The following is a 16665-nucleotide window of genomic DNA, read 5'->3' as shown; positions in this document are numbered from 1 at the left end:
TTTTATGAGCTTTGTAAGAAGTATAGCATATCTTAATAGTTTTTAAATATGTAAAATATTGTTTCATATTCTGGTATTACAAATATATTCCAATGTGTTCATGTTCATAGATATTAACTAATAAAAAGAATTCAGGTATTTATAATAATTTTATGGTTTCTAGTAGATGCATATTGATTGAGGGTTTATTTTTAAAGGATAATTATTAAATATATTATACTAGTCCTAAAGCCCGTTCACACGGGCCATTTTTTGCAGGGTACAGCAGTCCCAACCCTTGCGCTCTCCCCCCTCTCTTTTGCGCTTTCTCTCCCCCTCTCTTTTGAGATCTCTCTCCCCCCCTCTCTTTTGCGCTCTCTCTTCCCCCTCTTTTGCGCTCTCTCTCCCCTCTCTTTTGAGCTCTCTCTCTCCCCCCTCTCTTTTGCGCTCTCTCCCCCTCTCTTTTGCGCTCTCTCTATCCCACCCTCTTTTGCGCACTCTCCCTCCCCCCCTCTTTTGCGCTCTCTCTTCCCTCTATCCCTCTCTCCCCCTCTCTCTCTCCCCCTCTCTCTCTCCCCCTCTCTCTCTCCCCTCTCTCTCCTTTCTCTCTCCCCTCTCTCTCCCTCTCTCTCTCCCCTCTCTCTCCCCCTCTCTCTCCTTTCTCTCTCCCCTCTCTCTCTCTCTCCCCTCTCTCTCTCTCTCCCTCTCTATCTCCCTCCCCTCTCTCTCTCCCCCTCCCCTCTCTCTCTCCCCCTCCCCTCTCTCTCTCCCCCTCCCCTCTCTCTCTCTCTCCCTCCCCCTCTCTCTCCCTCCCCCTCTCTCTCTCCCTCCCCCTCTCTCTCTCCCTCCCCCCCTCTCTCTCTCTCCCCCTCTCTCTCTTTCTCCCCTTTCTCTCTCCCCCTCTCTCTCTCCCCTCTCTCTCTCCTTTCTCTCTCCCTCTCTCTCTCCCCTCTCTCTCTCTCCCCCCTCTCTCTCCTTTCTCTCTCCCCTCTCTCTCTCTCCCTCTCTATCTCCCCCTCTCTCTCTCACTCCCCCTCCCCTCTCTCTCTCCCTCCCCTCTCTCTCTCTCCCTCCCCTCTCTCCCTCCCCTTCCCCTCTCTCCCCCTCCCATCTCTCTCTCACTCCCCTCTCTCTCTCACTCCCCCTCCCCAATCTCTCTCTCCCTCCCCCTCTCTCTCTCCCTCCCCCTCTCTCTCTCCCTCCAACCTCTCTCTCTCTCCCTCCCCTCTCTCTCTCCCTCCCCTCTCTCTCTCCCTCCCCCCCTCTCTCTCCCCTCTCTCTCTCTCCTCCTCCCCCTCTCTCTCTCTCTCTCTCTCTCTCCTCCCCTCTCTCTCTCCTCCTCCCCCTCTCTTTCTCTCCCCCCCTCTCTTTTGATTTCTCTGTCCCCTTTCTTTTGCTCTCCCTCCCCCTCTCTTTTGCTGTCTCTCCCCCTCTCTTTTGCTCCCTCTCTTGTGCTCCCTCTCTTGTGCTCCCTTTATCTCCCCTCTTGATCCCTCTCACCTTTCTTATCTTTTCCCTACCCCCTCTCCCCTCTTTTGAGCTGTTTTGAGCTCTCACTGCACAGCCTTTCACGGGACGCTTGGCCCCGCCCCCTCACGCTTGGTCACGCCCCATTATGGCCCTCGCGCTCGGCCACGCCCCCTTCACGTCCCCGGTCACGCCCCCGGCCACGCTCAGTCACGCACACTTCTGCTCGCACTGAAGAGCAGAGACTTAGGGACTCTCAAAGGCCAGGTGTGTTTGTCCTCGTGCTGTGCTGTCTACTGCGCATAACAGCTTCGGACAAACACACTTGGCCTTTTATTATATAGGATTATAACCCTGCCATAGACTGACATATTATTTGGAGAGCATTACTGAGATTCTTATAAATATACTGACATTAGCATATATTTGTATGTTTTTATAATGTTATATATTTTGAACAGCGTTATCTTTCGGTAGATCTTTGCAAAAACATTTCAATATCTGTACTTAGTATCATTGTTTGTAATATCCCCTATGTAATATTTCCGATTGACTATAACTATCTGATAAATTAAATACGGAAACATGGGGGCGTGACCTAACACACGATTTGTCACTCAAACATAGTAGATGTGCATTGGCTCTTTTTTTTTTTTTTTTTTTTTTTTCCTTTATTTTATTTTTAAAATATTTTTATTGAGGGTAATAAAGTATACAGCATACAGGTTACTCAATGAAACATATGCATTTAAAACATTTAACATGAGAATCTCACAGTATAATAGGTAGACTGGGGAGCAACCTCACCACCACCCTCTATTTTTGCCCCTCCATAAATGCTCGGGCCACTTTTGGACCCTAAATTTTACTATACACTAGCTGAGGGGATTGGTGCGCTACAGACCACTTTTGGGCCTGCAGATGACTGTCGTATAGAATACACAAAGCATTTATATAAGCATCAAGAAATTATCACAATGCTATCATGAAAAAACATTCTACAATTACAATTTGTTTAAGATTGTTAATAAACAAGCTAATTTCATAGAGACCAGTGTCCATGTGTATAAATTAGCGGCAAGATTGGGAATCTGTAAACAATATCACAATATAGAAATACAGCAATGTACTTAGATTACTCTTAGTTAATGTGGTTTAGTATTAGACACGGTAAACTGGTCGAAGTATTATATTGAAGCAGGTCTCTATTACCTCTGCAAACATAGTTGAACACAAACACTAAACATTAGTAATAACCTATTTAATAATGAAACTTTTAACCTAGGCAATCCTTGAATACCTAGAAAATAGTAGACACAGTAAATTGCCTGTATTGAGGCCTAAAGAACCAATCTAGAGTATGTAGGAAAGACTTGTTACAAGTGATGGGGGGGGGGGGGAATTAATATAATAGTAGCGTCCTCCTCCATTTATTGGCCCACAAGCCAGGATTTAAGGTACCTCTATCAATAATGGGAAAACTAATAAATACAGAGAACAAAGATTAAGCGTGAACAGCAAGACCATTAGTGCTCTGCAGCATTATAAGAGAGGGGAGCACGCTCCTAAAACCAGAGATATAATGTGGTGCTCAGGAATATTTGCAGGCATGGATAGCTGAGTGGCTACTATATACATACGCTTATCGTTCCCACTAAGTCAAAAGGCATATATAGCCTATTTGCAGTAGCACATATCTGCTATAAAGATACCCATTATATGCTATGCTGGGGTTTATATAAGGGGGGAATAGGCACACATTTAACAAATAGCATACAGATATTATCCTGCACAATATGGAAACCTTAGATATTCATTCCCATTTTATAAAGGGAGCTATATGTACATGCCCACACTTCGACATGTATACTTATGTAGTCTGGTTCTCAGAGACACGCAAGTTAAGCACAAAAAGAATAGTTGCAGTAAAACTGGTACAGTCTGCGGGAGTCCAACAGCATATATTGTAACATGGTGGGCCTCATCTTCAAACTATACAGTTATCATTAAAGTGCCACAGTCATAAACTCCAGAGGGCATATCTTTTCTAACTAAAACAATGACAGTATTAAAGTAACAATCTCCTTACAAAATACATATGGCTGGGAGTGCCAAAAGTCTCTCTGGGTTAGTGATTACTAGTAGCTTTTAGTGAGTAAGGACTCCTTAGGGGTGCAGGGAGTTATGTGTATCTGTGTATGTACTACAGGCGTAGCAGGTAATTTTGTCTCTATAAAGGTGCCCCTAACAGTAAGTTACCCTACCGTTTAGGGGTAGGTAAGTCGTATAGTGAGCCCCAGAGAGCTGAAATCTAATCACATCAGTAGCGCATTTACAAAATCTCTACCTCCCCATAATCCGGAGTGGTGAAAAGTGCACACAAATATAGATTGATATACCATCATATATAGATCTCTGGCAGGCTTATTCAGCTAAGTGCAGGAACTTAAGTAAGAATGCTACAAGTGTGGGGTCTGGGTAGTTTCAGAACATATGTTCTCATGAGAGCAGGATTACCCCACGTGCTGTATCTAGTATTATAGTATATAGTACAAACGACTCACAAATTTATTCATATGAGAGGCCCTGCTAAGCAATGCTCATTCTATAGAGGTGCTGGAAAAAACTTGTTGTATATAATGGGTCATTTTCAACATCTTAATATAGAATAAATAATTGACAGGTCTGTGTTGTTATGGAAAAGCTTTAGACACCAACATATTTACTAAAAAGTGTTGCCTTATCCTATTATCTAGAGCAGGGGTTGCAATACTAAATCAGCCCAGGGGCTTCATAATAAACACTAGATAGTATTCAATGTCCCGTCTCTAATAAGTTGTGGGATTAAAGTCACCAAACATCACCAGTAACAGAGTCTCAATGTCCAGTAGACTTAGATCCATATCCAGTGGCAATCTTCAACCCTCTCCTTTCCTACGAGCTAGTGAAAAGGCTATACACTCAGACCTTACACAGCCCACACAAGCGTCCGCAAGCACTGTTAGTCTCCTATGGAGGGGCCTATGCGAGATCCAAAATGGCCGACCTGCGCTGTATCCCATCCTGTGATGGGGCCTCACAGACTCCACAGTGTAAGCTACAAAACCAGGGGGCCCATCAGACACCGGGCGGGCAATTCTGACCTTACTAGGTAGTGCACTCCTGAGGGACTCTGCCGCGGGCTTGCTCAGCCGTCTCTTCTCGTTAAGAAAGCCAGTCTCAGCTTCTGCTCTCCACACCGGAGGGGCGGCCGTATCCCCCCCCGCAGCAGCCAGGGCCAAGGGATATGGTTCCTCATTACCGGTTTGCATGGGGTGAGTATATCTGATCTCACCGGGCGTCGACTTCTGGCCAGCAAAGCACGGCGTACTCTCTCGTGTTTCAGCAGAGCCCATCTCCCTTACTGTTGTATCCTCAGCAGGATGATCCCGGACACTAACAGCCTGCAGTTTTAATATAAGGTGATCAAATCTGGCCAGCATCACTGACTCACGCTCCGCAAGCATAGCTTGTACTGCTCTGTATAAATCCGCCATCCTAAAGGCTGTAGGGCTCTGAGCAGCGCAGATGGTAGCGCAGTGCGATGCCGCGAAGCGGTCAGATACTGTCAGGCAGCAAATATCCTGTTAATGGCTCTTAAACCTCCGTTCAGCGACACTTCGAGGGTGTGGGAAAATTAGTTGAGCTATGTACCACAATTAGTTGCTTAATTTGCCCATTTATTACTCCTTTTTATAAGGTTAAAGTCTGGAGCTCTGTTATTGTGCTTCTGCTCTGCATGGCGGTTAGCTCCGCCCCCCGCATTGGCTCTTTTTAAACAGCCGGTGGGGCATTCTATGCACATCAATCTCTTGAGAAAGTCTGATTGTATACAGACGAAACGCGTAGAGAACTTTTCCTATCTCTACCGGACTTGCTAACAAAGATCACCAGTGCTACCTTTGCTCGCATTTGGTTTAAGCGGCTATGGTGGAGAAGGATTGCAATAGGACTTTGAAACACAGCATGGGCCGGAGGGAACATATGGTTTCATCTGTGGGACCTATTTTTATGCACACATTGATTTTAAAGGGACAGTCTACACCAGAATTTTTATTGTTTTGTAAGATAGATAATCCCTTTATTACCCATTCCCCAGTTTTGCATAACCAACACAGTTATAATAATATACTTTTAACCTCTGTGATTATCTTGTATCTAAGCCTCTACAAACGGCCCTTTATTTCAGTTCTTTTGACAGACTTGCAGTCTAGCCAATCAGTGCCTGCTCCCAGATAACTTCACGTGCATGAGCACAGTGTTATCTATATGAAATACGTGAACTAAACACCCTCTAGTGGTAAAAAAACTGTTAAAATGCATTTTGAAGAGAGGTGGCCTTCAAGGTCTAAGAAATTAGCATATGAACCTCCTAGGTTAAGCTTTCAACTCAGAATATCAAGAGAACAAAGCAAAGTTGGTGATAAAAGTAAATTGGAAAATTGATTAAAATTGCATGCTCTATCTGAATCATGAAAGTTTATTTTGGCCTAATTCTGTCCCTTTAAATCTCATAAGTGACCATCTATCTTTTTGTGCACTTACTTTATAATAAATGATTTGCACCTAGTTGGGTTGGGCTTGTTTTTGTTTTCTTTTAGCTTTACCTTCATCAAGTGGACCCGGCAAAATATCCACTTACACTTCCGGCAGCAACCCTTTTTCAAAATCTTAGCAGAGGCAACGGAGGAAATTACGGATCTAAGTGGTTCATCTCCTTACCGTAATAGCCTTGGATCATGTCTAATTCACTGGCTTGGTAATCTAACATCAGTGAGTGCAGATACCTGCTTTTTGTCTTTTTATGTGCTCTTTTATACCTTATCTGCTGTATTAAAAAAAAAATGTGTTTGCTTTGTTCTTTGAAAAGTGGGGAGATGAGAGTGGGGGTGTGATGTCACCGGAAGGGTGTATGACCTAGGGGCCGTTATAATCTGTGTCGCAGTTATCAAGCTGGATGTGTTATGCAGTCTGTTATTTCTATGCTCTGCAATAAAATTGATTTGTACCTTCTATAATGTGTCCTGCATCTCATGACAGTCCCTAAACATTTGCCCTGACAGCGGGAAGCTGCAAGAGGAACAGCAAACAGACATCCCAACCCGTGCCAATTCCTCAAGATCAGGGATGATTCTGATGTATGATATCTATATATGCTGCACGTGCACAGTAAAAGCTCTCACTGAATCAGTCATAGGTTTTGCTAAAAGCATTGATGTTAATAAAAGTGCTTTGAAAAAGATGTTTCAATTCAACATTGAAATGCACAATTTTGGTTGGAATGTCCCTTTAAAAATACAGGGATTAATATTTCCTTTGAAACTGGGTAACAACTTGATCCAAGGGTCATTCTCCTTTCTGAAAATATGTCCATGTTTATTTGAGCACTGATATATGTATTAGGTAGCATTTGTGTTACTTATGCAAATATGTATATGTATCTTTCAAATGTATAGTTCATTTGTTTATAAAGAATATCTTTTTTTTTTTTTTTTTTTTTACAATTAATTTAAATTGCTCATTCTTGTAAGTTAAAAAACAAACATTGCAGACCCTTATTTAAAAAGGTTGGGTAATACTTTACGAATTCAATTGTGGTCATGTATAAATGTAGTGTTATATAATACAATATTTTAATTTTTTTACTGTTTATCTTCTTTTCCAAAACGTGATGTGGAATTTAATCCATTCTGAGATACTGTGATAATTAAGACTATGAAATTACCATGTAAATCCTGACCCATATCACCTGACCACTTTCCTATCTGCACTGAAGTATTATTACCCGCATCATTTGCTTTGTTGGAACTAAGGAAAACGTAACCTCTAGTCACAAAAGGATAACTAATCACTTTTAAACCTTGCTGTCACTGGTGCAAGGCTTGTATAATAAAATGGGAGTGACATGGGTGGTGACAAAAGTGGAGAGATGGGAGGGGAGGATTACACTGAGCATTTGAAATAAGAGAAGTGCGTTGTATAGAATCGGCATCTTATCTCCTGACAGCAACATTTGTGCATCTACTCTGATCTCCTCCAGGTAAGTGTACTGCGCAGTTTGCTCCGGGCTGCTTTTGTCATAGGCTTGGGGACATAGTGTAGTTGCAAACATATATTCAATGCTTCTAACAATATTGCCGTGACGCAGGCACTAATTTTAAAGCATAAATGTTAAAATAGCAAAAAAAAAGTGGGAGTTACAATTTAGACTGCATTATTTTTATATTTAAAACAAGCTTTCTGTAGCGTAGGTTTAAAATAAAAAAGAAAACTTTATACTTTTTTATTTTTTATTTTATTTTTACTTTTTTATAGTGTTAGCTATATAGATATATATATATAGATACACATCTAACATAATTCACGGCGTGTTTCTTTTATATACATATATATCTAATGTATATTTTTATATTGGCTACGCACTTTAAAAAAAAAAAAAAAAAAAATCAGTATACTCTGTGTCATTTTTGTTTTGAGTGGAGGGTTAATTCCCTGTATCTCAGTAAGGCCTTAGCAATCGTGGCATTCATTCATTCATTTCGGCAATTCATTTCATCTATCATAAACTGCTAGTTTAGAGCCTCCCCCTGCTCTTTAAACTGCACGCCTGACGGATAATATCACACCCTCAGGGCTCTCTCTGCTTTACTCATTTACTGCAGCGGCCTGGCTGCTTTCCATTGGCTGCTGCGTATAGCACGATGGCAGCTTGTGACTCACTGGAGAGATTAACATGAAGGAGGAAAATGCCGCGATGATAAATGGGCCTTTGAATTTATTTAGTTAGTGCTTAGCCTTTTGCACAACACAGTGGCATGAGTATTGCTAAATATACAGATACAATTCAGTATATGGCTCTATTGTCTTGAAAGCTTATGCAATCAGACATTCTCTCACTCACTCACACACAGCTAAATACTATGACAGACCAAGGAAGCTGGTACAAAACTGATGTTCAGATATTGCATTGTAACAGGGAATTACTAAACTCACAACAAAAGGGGAAATGTGAGGGAGACTGAATGCTTGTGCATATAATTCGTTTGTTGTTTGTAGAAAAATGTTAGTTTTTCTAAAGGATTTTGATTGACTAATGTGTCTAACCATCGTCATTAAAGTCAGCTCCAGAGCAGCCATGCACTACTGGGAGCTAGCTGAACACATCTGAGCCAATAACAAGAGGCATATGTGTGTAGCCACCAATCACCAGTTAGCTCCCTGTAGTACACTACTGCTCCTGAGCTTACATTATACATGATTTCTAAGCTGTTGAAAACCGCCTCTTATCTCAGTGCATTTTGATGGGTTTTCATAGTGAGACAGTGTTAGTTCAAGTGTATCATATAGCTAACATTGTGCTCTCCTGTGGAGTTATTTATGAGTCAGCACTGGTTGGCTAAAATGCAAATCTGTCAAAAGAACTGAGATAAGTGGGCAGTCTGCAGAGACTTTGATACAAAGTAATCACAGAGGTAAAAAGTGTAATAATATAACTGGGGAATAGGTTATAAAGGGATTATATATCTTTTTAAACAATACCAATTTTCAAGTAGATTGTCCCTTTAGAAGTTCCAGATCTATCTGAACCATGAAAAATAAATTTTTACTTTTAGGTGTCTAGAGTGAGTGAAGGCTTGTGAGTCTGCAAATGAGATTGTGGATTTGACAGTGAATCTGAGAGTGAAATTTAGTGTGAGAGTGCAGATTAAATTAAAAGCTAATTAGAGAGGAGGACAGTGAGACGAAGTGTGAGTAAAAGTGACAATGATTAAAGATTCATAAGTTTAGCATAGTAGCCAGTGTTGGAGGGAACTTTCTAGAATGTCAGGTGCAGAGAGACAAAGCGCAGAGTCTTGTTGGCTACAAATGGGAATATAAACTTGTAGTAAGCTGTAAGTGTAATGTTTAGTGCAATGCATTTGGCTTGTGACCTACTGGTCAACACTTAGATCTAAAACACTTGTTGTGAAGGGACACTTTAGTAAAACTTAAAGGGACAGTAAACTTAAAAAAAATAAAATAATGTTATATCATGCTTTAAAAATTAAACGATTTGAGAGATTTTAGCTCTTAAAGGGACATTAAAAACTTGACTGCAAAAAAATAATTTAGACTAACTTTATGCTGTAACTTCAGCTTACACAAAACATTTCAAGAAAATTGTTTCTAATAGTATACATATCCAGGGCTTGATGCAGCTATGTATGCCGCCATATTTTAACAGCACAGGAGTCACATGACATGCACTTCATACTGTATCTCCCTATAATATATGCATATAAAAAGTGCAGCAGAAGTTACTTATGGAAACGGAGCTTGTGCTGCAGTTTATGTTGCAAATCTGTTACTGAAATAAAACATTTTATTATTATTATGCTTTTCTATGAAAGCTTACTCTTCAAACATTACCACTCTGACATTCCTAAGGTGTGCACTGTGCAAGGCACTCAGCAGGGTTATAAATGTAAATCTGACAAGCTCCGGTCTGGAGAGGGAGGGGCCGAGGGGGGAGAGAGAGCAGAGAGAGCAGAGAGACTCCAGTCCGTGGGAGAAAAGACTGAATAACTCATGCTGCAAATACTTTTTCCTGGAGATTTGTTCAATACAATTTTTAGTTTTATTTTAATACATCTACATTACATATATTACTGTATATTTGTAATGTAGATGTATGAAAATAAAATATTGTATTGAACAAATCTCCAGGAAAAAGTATTTGCAGCATTAGTTATTCAGTATTTTCTCCCACTGACTTCACTGGAGTCTCTCTGCTCTCTCTCCCCTCTCGGCCCCTCCCTCTCCAGACCGGAGCTTGTCAGATTTACATTTATAACCCTGCTGAGTGCCATGCATTCACAGTGCACACCTTAGGAATGTCAGAGTGGTAATGTTTGAAAAGTAAGCTTTTTTTTTTTTTTTTTTACATAGAAAAGCGTAATACTAAAATGTTATATTTCAGTAATAGATTTGTAACATAAATTGCAGCACAAGCTCTGCCTGCATAATATGGAGTGCTGCTGTGTTTCCTATATGCATGCATACATTATAGGGAGATATGAAGTGGGTGCCATGTGACTGCATTGAGTCACATGACTGCTGTGCCCCAGTGTAACGTACGTTACAATATGGCACCTTACATGGGAGAATCAAGCACCTTATTAGCATTCATCTACAAATTAATTATTTTCAACACTTTGGGGTAAGCTGAACAAATAAAGCAGACAGTAGTGGTTACTTGATTTGAATTCATAAGAAAACATTCTTTTTAACCCCTTAAGGACAAGGCCATTTTTCAATTTCTTTCCCTTAAGGACCAGGGCTATTTTTAGATTTCTGTGGTGTTTGTGTTTAGCTGTAATTTTCCTCTTACTCATTTACTGTACCCACACATATTATATACCGTTTTTCTCACCATTAAATGGACTTTCTAAAAATACCATTATTTTCATCATATATTATAATTTAATATAAAATGGAAAAAAACACACTTTTTCTAACTTTGACCCCCAAAATCTGTTACACATCTACAACCACCAAAAAACACCCATGCTAAATAGTTTCTAAATTTTGTCCTGAGTTTAGAAATACCCAATATTTACATGTTCTTTGCTTTTTTTTTGCAAGTTATAGGGCAATAACTACAAGTAGCACTTTGCTATTTCCAAACCACTTTTTTTTTTTCAAAATTAGCACTAGTTACATTGGGACACTGATATCTTTCAGGAATCCCTGAATATCCCTTGACATGTGTATATATATATTTTTTTTTAGAAGACATCCCAAAGTAATGATCTAGGCCCATTTTGTATATTTCATGCCACCATTTCACCGCCAAATGAGATCAAATAAAGAAAAAATTCACTTTTTCATAATTTTTTTTCACAAACTTTAGGTTTCTCACTGAAATTATTTGCAAACCACTTGTGCAATTATGGCATAAATGGTTGTAAACGCTTCTCTGGGATCCCCTTTGTTCATAAATAGCAGACATATATGGCTTTGGCATTGCTTTTTGGTAATTAGAAGGCCGCTAAATGCCACTGCGCACCACATATGTATTATGCCCAGCAGTGAAGGGGTTAATTAGGGAGCATGTAGGGAGCTTCTAGGGTTAATTTTAGTTGTAGTGTAGTAGACAACCCCAAATATTGATCTAGGCCCATCTTGGTATATTTCATGCCACCATTTCACTGCCAAATGCGATCAAATAAAAAAAAAATGTTAAATTTTTTACAATTTTAGGTTTCTCACTGAAATTATTTACAAACAACTTGTGCAATTATGGCATAAATGGTTGTAAATGCTTTTCTGGGATCCCCTTAGTTAAAAAATAGCAGACATTTATGGATTTTGTGTTGCTTTTTGGTAATTAGAAGGCTCCTAAATGCTGCTGCGCATCACACGAGTATTATACCCAGCAGTGCAGGGGTTAATTAGATAACTTGCAGGGTTAATTTTAGCTTTAGTGTAGAGATCAGCCTCCCACCTGAGAGATCCCTCCCCCTGATCCCTCCCAAACATCTCTCTTCCCTCCCCCACCCCACAATTGTCCCCACCATCTTAAGTACTGGTAGAAAGTCTGCCAGTAGTAAAATAAAAGGCTTTTTTTTTTTTTTTTTTTTTTAATATCTGTTTAGCTGTGATGGACCCCCCTTTTAGCCGCCAACCTCTCTGATCCCCCCCAAACAGCTCTATAACTCTTGCCCACATCCTATTTGCTGCCATCTTGGGTACTGGCAGCTGTCTGCCAGTACCCAATTTGCCTCACAAAAATGTCTTTTTTTAATTTTCTTGTATGTAATTAAAAAAATTTTCTGTAGTGTAGCTGCCCCCCCCCAATACCCTCCTCCCTCTCCCCCTCCCAGATCCTTTTGACAATTATTTCCCCCCTCTCTCTCCCATTCATTAATTCATTGGTGGCAGTGGCTGTTACGCGATCGTGCGCACACATGCACGCGCACTCCCTGCAGGCCCTCGCACGCACCCGGCATGCACATTGCACATTCAGGAACCGGATGCTGGGTAGCGATGGGCCGCTTCCCTGCAGCTGCTCCCACCCACCAACGATCGGGCCCATCGCTACCGGTGCAGAGAGGGCCACAGAGTGGCTCTCTCTGCATCGGTTTTGGAAAAAAGGTATTGCAGTGATGCCTCAATGTCGAGGCATCACAGCAATACCTTGAAAGCGACTGGAAGTGATCAGGATCGCTTCCAGTCGCTTTAAACCCTGATGTCGTACAGGGTACGTTGCTGGTCTTTAAAGACCAGGTTGTGTGCGACGTACCCTTTATGACATGCGCCGTTAAAGGGTTAATTATTTTTATCAGGTGTTGTGTCCCTTTAAAGTTGCACTTACCTCTCCAGGCTCTTTTGATCAGGTCTTCTTTTTCAAAAGCGGTTTGCGGACACGCTGTCTAATCACAACGCGCCCCATCGCGCTATTGAACAAAATGTAGCTCGCTACCTGACCAGAGCGTGAGTGAGCTACATAAAGTTTAATAGCGCAATCGAGTGCGCTGTGATTAGACAGCGCACCCGCAAACTGCTTTTTAAAAAGATCTGATCAGAAAAGCCACTTAAAGGGAGACTGTACCCAAAAAAATTCTTTCGTGATTCAGATAGAGCATGACATTTTAAGCAACTTTCTAATTTACTCCTATTATCAAATTTTCTTCATTCCCTTGGTATCTTTATTTGAAATGCAAGAAAGTAAGTTTAGATGCCGGCCCATTTTTGGTGATCAACCTGGGTTGTTCTTGCTGATTGGTGGATAAACTCATCCTCCAATAAAAAAGTGCTGTCCAGAATACTGAACTAATAAAAAGCTTAGATGCCTTCTTTTTAAAGAGAAAGTTGCTTAAAATTGCATGCTCTATCTGAACCACAAAAGAAAAAATTTGGTTTGTGTCCCTTTATGTGCAACTTTGAGAGCTAAAATCTCTCAAATCTATGTGCAGAATTATATAACATATTTTTTTTTTTTTTTTTTAAGTTTACTGTCCCTTTAAATGTTCATGATTCAGATAGTGCGTGCAAGAAAAAAAAGTCCATGGTACTTCAAGTAGCTACAGGAACACACTTTCAAAAGGGATGGGGTCTCTCACCCCACTGGGAGATTGATTTCTGTTGCTGCCTCTTATTTAAATCACTTTTCTATAGAGTATTGCAGAGTTCATATTTTTAGTGTAAGTGGTAGTTTCAACAGCCAAAAGCAGCCATTTCAAATGGCAAAATAAAGGTTTGTATACAATGTAATACACTCCAGCAGGTAAAATAAATATTTGGGAACACATTAAAGGAGAGAATATTTCCTGTACACTGTTCTTATAAATGTACTTCCAGTGAGCATGTTCTATTGGATCCTGCTACATAAAGGTAAAAGGTGAACAGGTTGTAGACATGCAATGCAAGGTGCTAATGGAGTTAATGTTTCTCAAATGACTAAGCATTACCTCACAGATACCACACGTCTAGGAAGTGTCAAGTATCTCGCATATCAGAAACTGTGCCAGGAGTTTGTCAGTTTTGCTAATTTATAATGTTCATAGTCAACACTCTGAAGTAATAAAACAATTCTTTAGCTTAAATGATACAAAATCATATTTTGATCACAAAATCATTGAAATTTAAAATTCTGATTAAAGGGATATGATACTCATATTTTTTTTTTTTTTTCTCTGCTCTAAAAGACAATGGGCCAGATTACAAGTGGAGCGCAAACGTTTGTGCCTGAGCAATAAGGGGTTTGTTTATATTCTAACTTCGGCTTTTGGCACTTGTCTGTTTAGTGTGAGAGCGGAAACAGTTTACTTTCAACTCGTAATATGAGTGCAGCCCGAGAAGCGCAAAATGCTTACTTCTAGCGCAATTAATGCTCAAGCTGAAGAGTTATTTTGCGCTCCACTCGTAATATGGCCCAATGTTTTTAAACTTATTCCAAAGCTGTGCTATTTTGAAAAAAAACCAAACTGTAATTGTTTTTCCTTTGGGATTTGACTCTAGCCAGTGAGCAATGGGTTCTCAGACTTAGTTCTATATAATCAGGCACTTCCAGTGACTTTCACCTTAAAGGACAGTTAAATACAGTAGAATTGCATAATAAAGAGACAATGCAAATTCAATTACTCTGAATTTTAAATGACCAATACATTTTTTTTTTTCTGGCAAATAACATTTTCTTCAATTTTCTAACACACAGTATCATGGGACAGCCATCAGCCAATCAAACAATCATATACTTATATATATTGTGAACTCTAGCACAGCAGTAATTAGTGCCTCAGGAAGTGTGAATATAAAGATTGTGCACAATAATAGAAATCTCTTAAAACTGCATGTTACCTAAACATTTTATTTTTACTTTAGTGTCACTTTTTAAACATATTAAAAATATTTTTCACATAAAAAGGGTTAAGTGAAAGCTGTTTATTATACACAATGGAAAATAATTTTCCTTTTTAAGCTATTATTTTACCCTGAAAGATGATGATTTTATATAGAGCATATTATGTCAACTATACTAACCAGAGTTTTCTTTTCTTTCCTGTGGTAGATTTAAAATGGCAGAGAAATTCAAGGTTGAAAGCCCAAATGTGCGATATTTAAAGGATGTTATTGAAGCAGATTACAACTATGACACTACGCAAGTCTATGAGGAGAATGGTTTTACGAAGGTGATATATTTTTCCTTTCTGGGTTTACATTAAAGAGCCATTGTAGCTGAATCTTGACATGCTATAATTCATCAGTGCATGTCATTGTAAGACTAGCAACCATGTAATGCAATTTGTTTAAAGGGACAGTATACACCAATGTTCATATAACTGCATGTAATAGACATTACTATAAAAAAGAATATGCACAGATACTGATATAAATATCCAGTATACAACCTTTTAAACACGTACTTAGAAGCTCACAGTTTAGCACTGTTGATGATGTTAGGCTGGGTCACCCACTGAAAGGGGCTGGAAAAATAAGAAAAGCATACACTCCATCCTCTTCCCCCTCCCTGCATATGAAAAGACATATAACATAAACAGGAGCCAGCAGGAGTCTGTAAACGCGCGTACACATCTGATACTTTAGGGTTTGGTTAGGAGTCTAAAAATCAGCAAAATGTTCTAAAAAAAATAAGCAACTATACATTTTTTTTTTCAAGAACTCTCCCGGATGGTCTATATAAATGGATCATCTAAAAAAACATTTAGCAAAGAAAAATCTAGTGTACAGTGTCCTTTTAACTCCGGCAAAGGTATCGTTTGGGACCCACAGAGCACTGCTGGTTCCAAGAAGAAAGAGTGAGAAAACCACATGCGCTTTTTTATTTTGTTGTTTGTTTTTTATAAATAAATTTTAGTGTTATTAAACATTTTTTTACCAATAGAGGGTAATTTTTGAGATATCATCACCATAATAAAAAAGGATTTAGTTCCCACCATCTAGTTCCCAACCAGGACTTCTAACTGTAAATATTTGGTACTAGCAAAGAAAGACCTACCAATAACATATTAAGAGTGTACTTGTTCTGAATACACTCTTACCTTGCCTGTTCATACCACTTCAACCGGCTCCTAATTTCCAATCTCATGCCTGGAATGTTGTCACTCCAGACATTTAAAGGGACACCGAACCCAAATTTTTTTCTTTCATGATTCAGATAGAGCAAGCAATTTTAAGCAACTTTCTAATTTACTCCTATTATCAATTGTTCTTTGTTCTCTTGCTATCTTTATTTGAAAAAGAAGGCATCTAAGCCTAGGGGGCAGAACATTTTTGGTTCAGTACCATGGACAGCACTTATTTATTGGTAGTGTCCAATCAGCAAGGACAACCCTGGTTGTTCACCAAAAATGGGCCGGCATCTAAACTTACATTCTTGCATTTCAAATAAAGATACCACGAGAATGAAGAAAATTTGATAATAGGAGTAAATTAGAAAGTTGCTTAAAATCGCATGCTCTATCTGAATCACAAAAGAAAATTTTTGTGTTAAGTGTCCCTTTAAGATTGCAGACTTCAGACTCCTCTGTGCAATTAACCCCAAATTATCTTAGATTCCTTACAATGGCTCTCTATTTCTTATGTAATTAGTTACAATTGTGATCTTAGAAATAAAAGGCAGAAATAACCTTGCACCCTCATTTTTCAATACTTGCACTATTAACTACATGACACTGG

The 16665-nt window shown here is 39.5% G+C and overlaps 1 protein-coding gene across 1 annotated transcript in view; it reads left to right on the top strand.

Annotated features, from left to right (window-relative positions):
* Positions 1 to 7401: 7401 nt before the first annotated feature.
* The window catches only part of ISYNA1 (inositol-3-phosphate synthase 1), a 43376-nt gene continuing 34112 nt past the window's right edge, over positions 7402 to 16665 (top strand). Inside the window, exons 1-2 of the mRNA XM_053702959.1 lie at positions 7402 to 7525; positions 15038 to 15158. Of these exons, the coding sequence (XP_053558934.1) occupies positions 15045 to 15158 (114 nt within the window). The 5' untranslated portion in view covers positions 7402 to 7525; positions 15038 to 15044. The remainder of the gene's footprint in view (positions 7526 to 15037; positions 15159 to 16665) is intronic.

This window comes from Bombina bombina, chromosome 2 (genome assembly GCF_027579735.1).
Source record: "Bombina bombina isolate aBomBom1 chromosome 2, aBomBom1.pri, whole genome shotgun sequence".
NCBI lineage: Eukaryota > Metazoa > Chordata > Amphibia > Anura > Bombinatoridae > Bombina > Bombina bombina.
This window is presented reverse-complemented; position numbering and strand designations above follow the sequence as displayed.